The 15779-nt window shown below is 41.7% G+C and overlaps 1 protein-coding gene across 1 annotated transcript in view; it reads left to right on the forward strand.

The window, feature by feature from the left end:
- LOC146861504 (uncharacterized) overlaps positions 1–15779 on the forward strand; it is a 105081-nt gene that overhangs the window by 65971 nt on the left and 23331 nt on the right. Inside the window, exon 5 of the mRNA XM_085646247.1 lies at positions 743–819. Coding sequence (XP_085502373.1) covers positions 743–819 — 77 coding nt within the window. The remainder of the gene's footprint in view (positions 1–742; positions 820–15779) is intronic.

Consider the following 15779-nt stretch of genomic DNA (forward strand, 5'->3'; position numbering starts at 1 on the left):
GCCTGCCCGAAATTAATCAAAATAGAAGCTTCTGGATTGGAGGAAAAGTCTGTAAAAATGGCAATTTTGGTCACTGTGAGGCTTTAAAAAGTGGTTATACAACTTCATGCACAATCCAAATGACAATATGGATAATTTTTTCTACAGTCCAAAAAATCAGTTTTCTGATGAAACGATCTTTCTCCAGATGGTCAGAAAGGGTCATTTTTTTTTGTTTTATCTTTTGACAGTAAATGACTATTTCATTTGAATTATCCTTATTGGAACTCAAATAAGTGTGCTTAGAGTTATTTTCCTGCCTGAAATTCGTTGAAATAGAAGATTCTGAGTAGGAGGAATAGTTGCAATTTTGGACACTGAGGCTTTAAAAATTGGTTATTCAACATGAGGCACAATCCAATTGACATTTTGAATCATTTTTTCTACAGGCCAAAAAATCAATTTTCTGATGAAAAACGATGACCCCACCAGACCTGTTGAACTTTCTCCAGACAGTCAGAAATTCTCTTTTTTGAATGTTTAATGTTTTGACACCAAATGACTATTGCATGAGAATTATCACTGTGGAACTAAAATAAGTGTGTTTAGAGTAATTTTCCTCCCGAAATTTTTTGAAATAGAAGCTTCTGAGAAGGAGGTAAAGTCTGTAAAAATGGCAATTTTGGTCACTGTGAGGCTTTAAGAAGTGGTTATTCAACATAAGGCACAATCCAATTGACATTTTGAATCATTTTTTCCACAGTCCAAAAAATTAATTTTCCTGATGAAAAAAATGATGACCCCCGGTCCTGTCGAACTTTCTCCAGATGGTCAAAAATGGTAATATTTTAATGTTTAATCTTTTGACTATAAATGACCATTGCATGTGAATGATACCTTTTGGAACTAAAATAAGTGTTTTTAGAGTCATTTTCCTGCCCAAAGTTTGTCCGAATAAAAGCTGATGAGAAGGAGGAAAAGTCTAAAAATTTCACTTTTGGTCATGGTGAGGCTTTAAAAAGTGGTCATTCAACATGAGGCACAATCCAATTGACATTTTGAATCATTTATTCCACAGTCCAAAAAATCAATTTTGTGATGAAAAAACGATGACCCTGGACTTGTCGGACTTTCTCCAGATGGTCAGAAATTGTAATTTTTGACTGTAAATGACTATTGCATGTAAATTATCACTTTTGGAACTACAATAAGTGTTTTTAGAGTCATTTTCCTGTCCGAAATTTGTCCGAATAAAAGCTTATGAGAAGGAGGAAAAGTCTGTAAAAATTGCACTTTTGGTCATGGTGAGGCTTTAACAATTTGTTATTCAACATGAGGCACAATCCAATTGATATATTGAATCATTTTTTTCACATGACCTGTTGAACTTTTTCCAGATGGTCAGAAATGGTAATATTTTAATGTTTCATCATTTGTAAATTACTATTGCATGTGAATGATACCTTTTGGAACTAAAATAAGTGTGTTTAGAATCATTTTCCTGCCTGAAATTAGTTGAATAGAAGCTTCTGAACCCCAGGCTGTTATTATACCGGGGGAGGGGAGGGGAGGTGGACACAATTGCCGCTGGTTAGATGTGGTTAGAGGTGGTTAGATACCTGCTTTCAGGCGCTATATTTTGGCAAAAGAATCCATTTGAGATGTCAACTGTTTTGTATTTTGTCTGCCCAATGTTATTCATTAATGCAGCACTGTGTGGATTTTGAACTGCAAATGTCTTAGTGCAAGTGTTTAAATGTCTGTAGTCTAAAACTAGACAATATGTATTGTCGTGTTTCATGACTGGAAACAAAAGATTGTTCATTTGAGAGGTGCAAGTTTCAATCACCCCTTGGTATTCAAGTTGATCTAAGATCTCCCTGACCTGTTTTTTAGCTTCTTGATTTATTGGACACTGCCTCTGTGCAGTTGGAGTATTTTTTAAAGGAAGTATGTGGTGGGTTGAATCCTCATCCCATCCAACATGGTTTTTGTATAATGCTGGAGCCTGGACTACCGTCCACTCCTGCGCATAAGTATGCTGCAAGTGCTTGGGAATATGATCTGAGAAGGCTGGTAGAATTACTGTTTCTCCTTTAGGGCAATCAATGACGAATGCTGGTGGCCAATCTTGTTCAGCCAACAAAATGTCTTAGCCAAACGTTAGATTCTCCCAAAAGAGACCTCTCACTTTCCTACTCTTGTCCCCCTCCATTTGGAGAGTTATCTCATATAACTTATTTGGGACACTCACCCTAGTATCAGGTGTTTCCACTGTGATATAATCATTCAAGTCCGCTGTCACCAGAAATTCCATCACGTTCTGGCGAGCTATTGTCACTTCTGCCGCCCTGTCTAGCATCGTCAGAGCCCATTCCCCGTTCAGTAGTCGAGTCCTCAGAATACTAGGCATGTCTGATCTTTAAACCTGCAACTTTCTTCTTCTCAAACTTAGGCTTCTGCTTGGCTTGTCTTCTTTTTTTAGAAGTGTAATTTTGAGCGTGCTGCTTGTCTCTGGACTTTGTACGCTCTTCTTGTCTTTCTGACCGTCCTTCCTTCTCGGAGTTTTTCGATGAACTCTGAAAGGAAAAAGAGGAACGTGTATCAGTATCCTGATACCCGTCAGGTTTCCTAATAGTATCCCTAACCCTAAGGTTATACCTCTTTTAGGAGGGCTCCTGTGGAGGAGATCTACCTCGGGATTGAGATCTGTTTCCTTTAAAGTTTTGTTGTTTTTTATTATCCCACTTCTTTTTAGTAGAAGTAGGTGTTTGCTTAGTATTGTCCTTATCAGGGCTGCGCATCAGTTGTGGTTTTAAAGGTTTCCCACCCACACACAATGCCTAATTCTGCGTATGCAGTTTCAATTATTTTGGATAGTTCGCGTTTTTGATGTAAAGGACTGAACTCCCTTAGGCGCTGATGGATAGCCACTGAAGCTGCTTCCCCTTTAATATTAGCTAGTATTTTGGCTGATACCTGGTCATAGTTACCTAGTAACTTCATCCCTAAATTTAGGGCAGGTTCTGCGCCGTACTCATTTGGTATTTGTCTTAATACATCAGGTACTACTGCTAATGAAGGAATACCATGAGTCCTGGTATATATGGCAGCAAAGACTGTACCCCAAGTGGTACAATCCTCTACTTGTGGTGTTATCCCCATGGGCAAGCAGATTGTTAGCATTCTGTGGTTTTCATATGGGGTAGTATTCGGGAATAATGCCTCCAGCCGAGTTATTTTCTGAGCTACCCAGAATAGCATTTGTTCACGTTTTTGTAGGCATTTTGCCCATTACCGCGTGCGTGTTGTGATTTTAGTTGCTGTAACCTGTGATTGAGTTCCATTTGTTGCAACTGTTGTTGGTTGGACTGTGAAAGTCCTCATGACAAATTGCGTCAAGTTTCTGTATATTTGTAATAAATCTTTGTGTTGTATGAGTAAGTCTGCTTGTGGCATTGTGTCAATGTCAGGATGTGGTGTGTAGGCCGCCAATATCGGCCATGTTGTCCCTTCTCCCCCGAGTGGGCCTAATCTTGCTCTACTTCTTATGTGGGGTAGGGCACCTTTAAACCAGTATAAATGTTCCTGGTATGTGAGTGGAATCTCTGTCCTCGAACAAACCATATTCCATTGGTGCATCTCCTGTGTAAGAATGAAATGTTTGTGTTCTGGCATTTGCTGCTGGGAATGTAACCCATGAATAAAATACCTCTGTTTTGTTAGATTCGTGTGCCTTGATCACGAAAGCTACTACACCAAGCCTAAGTGTTAAACCATTCTCTAGCAGTTCAGTTTCAGGGTGACTATGTCTGAATTTAGGTGCAATTTGAATTGCATCTGTATCTTCTCCGGCTGAGACGTGTAGATCTACGACGTTATCGCTGTCCTCAGTCATTTTTGTAAAGAAGTTTGTTCAAGGGAACTAAGATAAGGTTTTATGCACAATTTTAGGAACATTGTGTCGTTCAAACTTGAATAACCAACAGCTAATAAATAGGATTTTTTGCCTACTCAGCTGTGGCGGATATTGTGCCCACCCACTCCAGACCTCTGTTTTATGAGTAGGGGTCTTTGAGAATTAGCACGACTGAACTACTCAGATTCTACTGTTAAATAAGTACCCAACTAATGTTGACGGTGCCATGTTGTGTAGTTCCTTTTTAACCTATACAGGATCTGCACGTTTTGGATAACATAAACTGTGGGTTTGGTGGCGGACTGATTCCGAGCACCCCCACGGGATACGTTAGCCTCTTTTGCATCAAGTAGCGCATAGTGCCACTAGAGTCTCCTCTTATAGGGGAGAAAATAGTTTCTGGCAACCTCAGAACATGACAACCCTGAGTGCTCAGAATCGTGAAAATAATATACTACTTTTCACTCAGTCACTCGTGCTCACTTAGTTTGTACTCGGAGATACACAGAATAAACAGTCTGGGCATTTCAATAAGTATTTATTGAACAGTTGTTATTCTAGTGTAGAATATATGAGCTGCAACAGCCATTAGACAGTAGCAGAGATGTATTATTAGCAGTACTACGTAAGTAAAGGGATGGTATAGCACTACCATCTTGCAATAATCATGAATACATACAAGTATATAAAACACATGATAAAAAGTGCAACCTAAAAGTGCGTAGTCCTACGATGTCTCCCTAACTAGATGTTCCTAAATGTAGCTAGCATCTGTGCAGTTATGCCAAGAATCCCTCTAGGATCTAGTCAACCCCATTACCTGATAAAGGAGAGAACATGGGACCCCGTCCTGGTCTCGAGTGTGACACCCCGCGAGGGATGTTCAACCACTGCGAGCTAGATTGTCTGCATGCAGGAACCTCCTCATCTTCGGTCAGTGTGTCAGCTGGGAAGTCAAGGTCTCCTCTGCCTTATCTTGGCAATATGTGGTGTATTTATACCCGAAAGTGCCTAGGACTTCTTTGTCCCTTGTATGGTTTGTATGGGCCATTGTCGGACTGAGGAAGACGTAAGGGATGAACCTTGTACATAGATGTTATGCAGGTGATGTCGTTTCTGCTTCGTTTCCAAGAACCCTCATGAATGCTCATACATAATGTATGAGCCCATTGGCGATGTTATAGGAGGCCTTTAAGGAAAAACCCTCCTTCTGCACCCAGAGCTGAAACTAGATAAAGGTTCAATCCTCAGAGCCCGTTATTGTGTAGTGTAGAGAATTAATGTAGGTGAAGGATCATGCCTATATAAGGGTATCTAGGATCATGACCATATTAGGACATCTATATGAAACATAACAAGATAGGAGCCACGTATTCTATAAAAGGTCTGAAGAGGCCAGGCAGGGCCTCATCCATCTTTCACCTAGGTGAGTGAGCTTGAATTTTTATTTCTCTACTATTTTATTATATTATACACTGGGCTACACTGTGCTAAGGTGACTACTTTAGTTACATTATGGGTAAAAGGAAAGCTGAGACTAACGCCATGAAACCCTGGAAGCCAGGACATAAATAATCTGTAGCTGCTCTGCACTGGAATACCAACACACTGGCTGACATAGACATATTCATTGAAAAGGTAGAGTCCCTTCTAAATCTGAACTCTAACAAAGGGAAGGGCAACCCCTCAAGGGTCCCCGATATGTTCAAAAACGCAGAAAACTGCATGCATTTCTAATGTTTCTTGTCACAATTGATTTGCTCCCCTACGATCCCCCGATGATATCGGAGGGTCACACGTGGTACAGGAGCAATCTAGGACAAATTGTGTCGATTAAACTGACATTGGGTTACATCAAAAAGGGTGCCTGAGGAGATAGTGACTTAACTAACAAAGTCTAAATTGGACCGTTTTAGTAGTCTGTCTCCTTATTGGACCAGGTTTCATCATTACATCTAAAAAATTCTTCCTGCTGTTGCAATCAAGGACGTCAGGCAAGCTTGGCTGGAACCTCTGTGGTACTAGAGGATCGGAATCTGGACTTAAACTAGCTTCATTAACAGTTGCTAGAGGGCTGAGGGCATGCAATGGACGCACTATCTCCAACCCTGATCAAGCCCCTACTTTTACAAGAGGTAATCATATGAGAGTCATTGATTCTGTTATTCCAGACTTGAGATTGTGGCCGCTTCTGGCTGAAACGAAAGTGGATGGGCACCCTGACAGTGATCATGACTCCTTGATTACAATATTGGTTGTAGCTTCACTTGCCGGGGAATCAAATACATGCCATACAATAGTGCTGAACCCGTATTAGCAAACTGTCTTTGCTTTGTCTCATGGCCTAGAATTTTGTCCAATCTGAATTTGTTGTCCCAGATATATGGGCTTTATGCTAAGTTCCTGCCAAATTATGTAGGGGCAAATTAATCAGAAATTCCTATTTTGAGCATACACAACCTCCTATATAAAGAGTTACAGCAGGTATTTTATAAAGATGTGGCTCATAAGAAGCCAGCCTTGGCAAAGACATCAAATGGTATGATCTCACTTGCAGACAGTCCAAAAGTTCTTTAAGATCTGCAGTCTTAGGCAGTGATAGGAATTTAATAGTCCCAGCTAGGTGCACTTATAAAGCCTTGTTAAATCTTGCAGAAACAAACTGGAATGCAGTTAAAAGAAATGATGATAGCTTTTTCTAGCAAACAGTGGCCCAAACTAGAATAGAAAATGTGAAGAGCTACCAGCTTCATATACCAGCTGATAAATGGGTATATCACTTTTCTAATCTCTATGAAGCAAAGGCTTCATATACCTTAGGGCCCTAATGCAATCCGACTATCACAGGCATAGTTCGTCACAACACTATAGAAGCTCATGTACCAGCTATTACCTTTAGCCTAGAGGATACTGCTTGATCTATAGCCTTGTTAAAATCTGCTTAGGCGTCAGGACTGGATAAAATCAGTGGCGACTTATGTAAATCAGAACCTCAGATTTGGACAGTTTCTTAATCTACTCTCTAATGCAATAGCACGAGGGAGCGAGATACCAGACTCTTGGAGAGGAAACGAGATTGTTACAATATATAAAAAAGGTGACGCATGCACGCCCTCAAACAGGTCAATTAGCCTAATTGGTAATGCTCAAAAGATTTTTGCTAAGCAAATTCTTGAACAATTGTTGCATTGGGTAGACTCCAAAAACATTGTCAACCCTCTAAGCTGGGTTTCGCTCAAAGATTAGTACCTCTAATAAAATTTTGAGATTTGCCACTTTGCACTGGAAATGTTTCAATGTGTCATTAGAAACTATGTGGTTTTTATCGATCTAGAGCCGCTTTTGATCTCATTTCATGTACCAATTTGTGGCATGTTTTAAATATGATTGGGGTCCCCGGGCACTTGATCCAACTTATATCCCAACTGTACAGTAATTTTGCTTGGGTACAATGCGGCCACATGGGGGAATTAACCGATCGCATTCCTATCCAGCGGGGTGTACTGCAAGGGTGCATTCTTGCAACCACGCTCTTCATCCTTTATATAAATTGCGTGGTTAATATTCTGATGAACTGCAGAAATGATTCCCCTGTTCAGAAAGCAGAAAGGTATGGATTCTAATACTTGCAGACGATTTCCTTCTCATCTCTAAGACACCAATGGGGCTCCCATTGACTAATTCAGATTTTTGCACGTCAAGTGGCTTGGAGCTCACTGTTAATAAGACCAAATATATGGTGTTTGGGAAGAGTGGCCAAAAACTCCATTATTACAGTAGGTGGAGAAGCCCTAGAGAAGGTGAGAAGTTTAGATTACCTGTGTGTCAAAGTAATGGAGAACTTCAAGTGGAAAGATCAACTTAGCACAAGTACGCTATTAATTGAACACAGAGCAAGTGCTATCAATAGGTTGCACATGCAAACAAGCTCTTGTGCGGTTTCATCGGCCCTTGAAGTATATCGCGGTAAGACACAAGGGGCCGCTATTTATGGTGCTGAGACTTGGGGTTGTACTGATGTTTCTCCACTTACCACTGCAGAAAATAAATTTGTCAGGCATCTGGTTTCCGTTCCAAACAGTACGCAGTTAATTGCCCTATTATTTGATTTAGCACTAAAAAGAATTGCAGATCTGGCTGCACTTAGACCACATGTCTATTGGGTTTGTCTATGGGTTAAAGCTGAATTAAGAGTTCAGAGATTGCCTTGTTGACTTGCTTAGCGCAAGAGGTGCCAAATCAGTACCCTGGGTTAAATTTGTCTGACTGGCTAAGCAAGTTGGGATTGGAAAAGGGTTTGGGCGGACCCGGAAATAATGTGCAAAGAAGATATCAATATCCAGCTATTGGATTTATATCCTAGTGAGCCATATCAATAACCAGTCAATTGACCCATTGGCAAATAGACTTTTAGATATTAAACCATTTCCTCGTTTTGTGGAATTTTTATACTGTTTCCTCTCCCTTAGCGAAAAGGCTTTATATTCGCTTTTGATTGGGTACCTTACCTCTGAGGTCCTTTACTAATAAATAAAACAAGGACTTACCTTCAAGTATCTGTCCGGCGCGTGGCTTGGAAAATGAAAGAGACACACACTATTCTTTTGTCCTGGTTACCTAGGCCCGCGCAAGAAATGGATTATTCCCCTATTCTGTGACCTCAAGGTGACCAGATATTTAGTGGCTTTCAGAATCTTGAAGAGTGATATTACTGCCGTCATTGTTATTGCCATCAGCAAATTTTAACAGGTGGTTTGGTTCAAGCGTGGTGGATTACAGGCTGTGATTAGCAGGGATAAAGATATATTTTGATTACCACCTAATTCCAATCCTACATATTTTTTATGCTGCTTTTTGCCTGTTTTGCACATAGCACTTCTTCGACTTTTGTACTGTTTTGTATATAGTAATGATTGCAGGAATTAACCCCTTCGATGCTCATGACGGAGCGGTTCCGTCATGAGCATCAGTTGGGCTGTGCTTATGACGGAACCGCTCCGTCATGAGCACAGCCCCTGGGGGAAGCGCTGGCGCTCCCCCCTGGGGCATCGATCTTTCCCCCACAGAGGGGGATGGCATCGCCACCCCCGAGCCCCCCCACGCTTCCGCATGACATCAGATCTTTGTGATAAAGGTACACATTTCTTTACTTACTTGGTTTGCACATTGTTGGTTGTTGTTGACTTGTTTGTGCAGTCTTCTATCTTAGTAAGTATAATGGCTAGCCGCAGGATTACTCCTCAGCAGGTTGTTGGTTTGCTTTTTGAGTCTTCCTCTGACCATGGTTCAGAGACTGACTCTGCATCTGAGGCAGAGGAGGCAGGGGATGATTCTGGCAGTGAGTTTTCTCTCCATATGGAGTCATCGGAAGATGAAGATACTCTTAGTGCGGATGAAGTGCCTGTGTTAGAGGAGGAGACTGATGTGCCGATAGTGCGGCAAGAGGTATCTGGGCTGCAGCCTGGGGCTGCAAGGCTTCCCGTTGGTGTAGTGCGGCAAGAGGCTTCTGGGCTGCAGCCTGCGGCTGCAAGGCTTCCCGTTGGTGTAGTGCGGCAAGAGGCATCTGGGCTGTAGGCTGGGGCTGCAAGGCTTCCCTTTGAAAGTGATGACCTCTGGGTTGCCCCTGGCATGGTGCAGCCGGCATTGCCTGACTTTACTGGTGTTCCAGGGTGTAGAGTGAATACTGAAAACTTTTTGCCGATAAATTTTTTTTTCAGTTGTTTATGGACGATGTGTTTTTGGCAGAGATTGTTGAGCAGACTAATTTGTATGACAAACAGGTTTTGAGGGACAACAGTGCCAGTCTTAAGCCACACTCTAGAGCTACCCGGTGGACTCCCACAAATCTTGCAGAGATGAAGAAGTTCTTGGGTTTAACTTTTTTGATGGGCTTGCTAAGGAAGCCATCAATGTCTTCATATTGGTCTACTAGTCCCTTGATGGCAACTGCTATTTTTCCGGCAGTCATGAGTCGTGATAGGTATTTGCTTCTGCTTCGGATGATGCATTTTGTTGATAATGGTTTAGCGTTGCCACGAGATCACCCTGAGTGTGACCGTCTTTTTAAGATTAGGCCTGTCCTTGATCACTTTGTTGATCGATTTTCTGAGATCTATGCTCCTGGGAAAGAAATTGCAGTGGATGAGTCTTTGGTGTTGTTCAAGGGCCACTTGGTTTTTAGGCAATTCATTCCTAGTAAGAGGGCACGCTAAGGAATTAAGCTGTATATGCTGTGTGACAGTAGGACTGGATATGTCTCTAATTTCAGGGTGTACACCGGTAAGGAATCCAGGATTAACCCCCCTGGTTGTCCGTCCACTTTTGGAGTGACTGAGAAAATTGTTTGGGAACTTGGTAGAGGATTTTTTAACAAAGGCCACCATTTATATGTAGATAACTTCTACACTGGTGTGTGGTTGTTCAGGGAATTGGCCAAAGTGGACACTGTTGCTTGTGGCACAATCCGCTCTAACCGTAAAGGTTTCCCAAAATAACTTGTTTGTCAAAAGCTTGTGCGGGGACAGTGCAGTGCGTTGTGTTGCGAGGAGCTTCTTGCTGTGAAGATTTCAGACAGGAGAGATGTCTACATGCTGACTACCATCCATGATGAAAGCACTGCACCCGTGACTGTTTGGGGTCAGGTCGCTGAAGCGCGCAAACCTGTGTGCATTTTAGACTATAATAGGCACATGGGTGGTGTTGACAGAGTAGATCAGAGGTTGGAACCTTACGCTGCTCTTCGTAAGGCTTACATTTGGTACAAGAAGTTGGCTATCCATCTTTTCCACTTGGCAACCTTTAATGCTTTTGTTGTGTTCTAGAATTCTTGCCCTGAGTCAAAGATGATTTTTGCTAAGTTTCAGGAGTCTGTAATAGGCAGCCTTGTTGTAGTGGAACAGGCAAGTGTTCCTAGAGTTGGAGTGGTGGAGGATGTTGCTAGATTGAGAGATCGCCACTTTCCTGATCACATTCCTCCCACACCCTCAAAAGATTTTCCCAGTAGGAGATGTAGAGTCTGTTGGCGAAGAGGTACGCGGAAGGAGATTCATATGTACTGCCTCGATTGTCCTTCTAAACCTGGGCTGTGTGTCCCTGCTTGTTTTAGAGCGTACCACACGCAAAATAATTTTTGGGAGCATTCATGATTTGTAAAGTGAACTGCCTGGTCTGTATTCTTTGGAAAATTTGATTCTGTTTCAAGGTTGGCGTTAGTGCAATGTATTTAGTTTCTGATTTTGTGTTTGTAGATTTGTATCTATTTGCGATTTGTTTGTGTTTTTATTTTTGTCTAAAAAAATCCTAAATGTGATGGCGGTGTGTGTAGGCTGGCACTTGGCTGTTGGTGTGTGTGGACTGGCACTTGGCTGTTGGTGTGTGTGGACTGGCACTTGGTTGGCGATGTGCGTGGAATGGTGCTTGGCTGGCGGTGTGTGTGGACTGGTACTTGGCTGGCGGTGTGTGTGGACTGGTACTTGGCTGGCGGTGTGCGTGGACTGGAGGTGTGCGTGGACTGGCGCTTGGCTGGTGGTGTGCGTGGACTGGCGCTTGGCTGGTGGTGTGCGTGGACTGGCGCTTGGCTGGTGGTGTCCGTGGACTGGAGCTTGGCTGGCGGTGTGCGTGGATTGGCGATTGGCTGCCAGTGTGCCTGGACTGGCGATTGGCTGGCGGTGGGCCTGGACTGGCACTTGGCTAGCGGTGTGCGTGGACTGGTGTTTGGCTAGCGGTGTGCGTGGACTGGCGCTCGGCTAGCGGTGTGCGTGGACTGGCGCTCGGCTGGCTGTGTGTGAGTAGTGACTTGCTGCTGGTCACTACACACACTGCTAGCTGAGTGCCACTCCACGCAATCCATCAGCTTGTGTAGTTGCTGTGTCAGGAATGTGGGCGTGTTAAAGTGATGGGCCCTTGAATGGCGCTGTGTGCTGGTGTGAGTTTTGTTATGTGATGGGCCCGCAGCTGGCGGTGTAAATGGTTTTGTATGTCTCACACGTATGAAAGGTGTATGAATGGCCTGTAAAGAGGTTGGTGCCTTGTCGTGGCTTTACAGCTCACGAGCTGTGAGTCAATGGTTCAGTTTCTCGCCCTTTCAATTATTAACAGTGCATTTCATTTTTGTGAAATCACTTGCTAATACAATTGTATATACTGAACCATCACTCACCCTCGTGCCAAATCCAACCAGTATGTGTGTGTGCTTGAGGATTAGATGGCTGTGCAGTAATATTTGTCTTTCTGAAGCAGGGTGTACCTTGTCCCTTTTTGTGAATTTTGTAATGTGTTGCTTTTATGCCTAGTGGTGCGAATGGTCTTGTGTGTATCACGTATGAAAGGTGTGTGAATGGCCTGTAAAGTGGTTGGGGCCTTGACGTGGCTTTACAGCTCACGAGCTGCGAGTCATTGGTTTGGTTTTTTGCGCATTTAATTATTGACAGTGCATTTCATTTTTTGGAAATCTCTTGTTAATAAAATTTAATACACTGAACCATGACTCGCCCTTGTGCCAAATCCAACCAGTATGTGTGTGTGTTTGAGGAATAGATGGTTGTGCAGGAATCCTTGTCTTTAGTTTCTCTGCCAAGGTGTACTTTCCATGTAAGAATAACCCACCAACTGTAGATATTGTCGTAAACCCATGGGAGTTCATGGTGATGACTATCTTGTGAATTCAAAAAGTTTTTTTTATCCCCAATGTCCTGCAAACCTCAAAATGTCTGTCACATTTTCATTGCAATATTGTTCCAAAATTCTCACGCTGTAGAAACAAACAATTAATTATGTCTAAACAATCTGGTTTTGCAAGGGGTGTCACCTGGGATTTTGGCCCGGTTCTCGGCGGCCATCTTGGGAAACCTACCAAACCCATACATTTCTGCAAACTAGACATCCGGGGACTTCCAGGGAGGTATGGCTTGCGCGGATCCCCCAACGTTTCCTTACCCAGAATCCCCTGCAAACCTCAATTTTAGCTTAAAAAAATCACTTTTTTCACACATTTTGGTTTGTTCTTAGGCTCTAGAGCAGCTCTGCTGACCTGGTTCTCTGGCTCTAAAGCAGCTCTGCTGACCTGGTTCTCTGGCTCTAAAGCAGCTCTGCTGACCTGGTTCTCTGGCTCTAAAGCAGCTCTGCTGACCTGGTTCTCTGGCTCTAGAGCAGCTCTGCGGACCTGGTTCTCTGGCTCTAAAGCAGCTCTGCTGACCTGGTTGTCTCTCTCGAAATCAGCTCTGCTGACCTGGTTCTCTGCCTCTAGAGCGGCTCTGCTGACCTGGTTCTAAGGCTCTAAAGCAGCTTTGCTGACCTGGTTCTCTGGCTGTAAACCAGCTCTGCTGACCTGGTTTTCTCCCTCTAAAGCAGCTCTGCTGACCTGGTTCTATGGCTCTAGAGCAGCTTTGCTGACCTGGTTCTTTGGCTCTAAAGCAGTTCTGCTGACCTGATTCTCGGCCTCTAGAGCAGCTCTGCTGACCTGGGTCTCTGGCTCTAGAGCAGCTCTGCTGACCTGGGTCTCTGGTTCCAGAGCAGCCTTGCTGACCTGCTTCTTAGGCTCTAGAGCAGCTTTGCTGACCTGGTTCTCTGGCTCTACAATGGCTCTGCTGACCTGGTTTCTCTGGCTCTACAGCAGCTCTGCTGACCTGGTTCTCTGTACTCACGATGCATGCACCCGACTTCGCGAAAATATATTTAAAAATAATAAACTTTTATTATAAGTACAAATGTATTATTTTTATGAATATCTTAGATAATCTCTTGCCCTAATATGTATATTAAAGAGACATACATATCATTTTGGAACATAACATTTTTTTCCGGGAGTCGCGCACCCAGCGTGCCCCAGCACGTATATGACGTCACACGGGACCAGCCACCGCGCAAGCATCTCGTACCGTAATGCGCATGTGTCGCAAATGCGCGGGAGCAGGAGTGGCGGACTGGTCGCATACCAATCGCGCACATGACGTAATATTAAGTGAATATAATGTAACTGAAAAACACGCAGCCGTCGCACACCGTACGTGGATCCTACACAACTTTTCTAAAATGGCGGCTAGAATCCGCGCACCTATCGTGATGTGCACGCTTTGAGTGCGCGACTCCGAAATTATTTTTTAAAAAGAAAATATAAATATATTAAAATAAAAAATGAAAGCAAAAAAAGTAATCAATATTTCAGTTTGAATTAAACAATTTTTTTTTTGCAAGTTTCAGAAAAATATATAATGTTATTTAATGAATAAAATATTTATAAATTAACAGTTAAAAAAACTGTAGAAAATCAGTACAAAAAAATAGGTATAACTACTGTCACACTTGAAAATTTGCATTTAAAAAACCTTAGAAATTCACTGAAAAAACCATAGGTTTCAGAGACGTTTTAGTTAGAAATTAGCATTTAAAAAAGCTTTGAAATTCACTGAAAAAACCATAGGTTTCAGAGACGTTATAGTTAGAACTTAACATTTAAAAAACCTTAGAAATTCACAGAAAAAAACATAGGTTTCAGGGGTGTTATTGTTAGCTGGCCATTTCACTTGTACTAAACCATAGAAATTCCTCCGTTATAGTTAGTTCTGCTAACTATAACTCGCACGCCTGCAATGCACTGCTGATGATGTCACATATTGCATCATTCATGACATGGTCAGTGACATCACTGATGACATCACTGATGACATCACTGAATTTCAAAGGTTTTTTAAATGCTAATTTGTTTAATTTTTAATGTGACAGTAGTTATACCTATTTTTGTACTGATTTTCTACAGTTTTTTACTGTTTATTTATAAATATTTTATTCATTAAATAACATATATTCTGAAAATTGCAATAAAATTTGTTTTTAATTCATTTTAATTCATGTGAATTATCACCTTTGGAACTAAAAAAAGTGTGTTTAGAGTAATTTTCCTTCCAAAATTGGTCAAAAGAGAAGCTTCTGAGTAGGAGGAAAAGTTTGTAAAATTGGCAATTTTTGTCACTGTGAGGCTTTAAAAAGTGGTTATTCAACATGAGGCACAATCCAATTGACAATGTGAATCATTTTTTCGACAGTCCAAAAAATCTATTTTCTGATGAAAAACGATGAATCCGGACCTGTTGAACTATCTCCAGATGGTCATAAATGGTAATATTTTAATGTTTAATCTTTTGACTGTAAATGGCTATTGCATGTGAATTATCACTTTGGGAACTAAAATAAGTGTGTTGAGTCATTTTCCTTCCTGAAATTAGTTGAATAGAAGCTTCTGAGTAGGAGGAAAAGTCTGTAAAAATAGCAATTTCTGTCACTGTGAGGCTTTAAAAAGTGGTTATTCAACATAAGGCACAATCCAATTGACATTTTGAATCATTTTTTCTACAGTCCATAAAATCTATTTTCTGATGAAAAACGATGACCTTGGACGTGTTGAACTTTCTCCAAATGGCCAGAAATGGTCATTTTTTAATGTTTAATCTTTGAGTGTGTTTAGAGTCATTTTCCTGCCCGAAATTGGTTGAAATAGATCATTTGGAGTAGGAGGAAAAGTCTGTAAAAATGGCAATTTTAGTCACTGTGAGGCTTTAAAAAGTGGTTATTTAACATGAGGCACAATCCAATTGACAATTTGAATCATTTTTTCCTCAGTCCAAAAAAACTATTTTCTGATGAAACAACGATGACCCCAGACCTGTCGAACATTTTCCAGATGGTCAGAAATGGTAATATTTTAATGTTTAATCATTTGACTGTAAATGACTATTGCATGTGAATTATCACTTTTTGAATTAAAATAAGTGTGTTGAGAGGCATTTTCCTGCCCGAAATTGGTCAAAATACAAGCTTCTGAGTAGAAGGAAAAGTCTGTAAAAATGGCAATTTTGGTCACTGTGAGGCTACAAATAGTGGTTTTTCA

The sequence above is a fragment of the Triturus cristatus genome, chromosome 3_1, assembly GCF_964204655.1.
Source record: "Triturus cristatus chromosome 3_1, aTriCri1.1, whole genome shotgun sequence".
Lineage (NCBI taxonomy): Eukaryota > Metazoa > Chordata > Amphibia > Caudata > Salamandridae > Triturus > Triturus cristatus.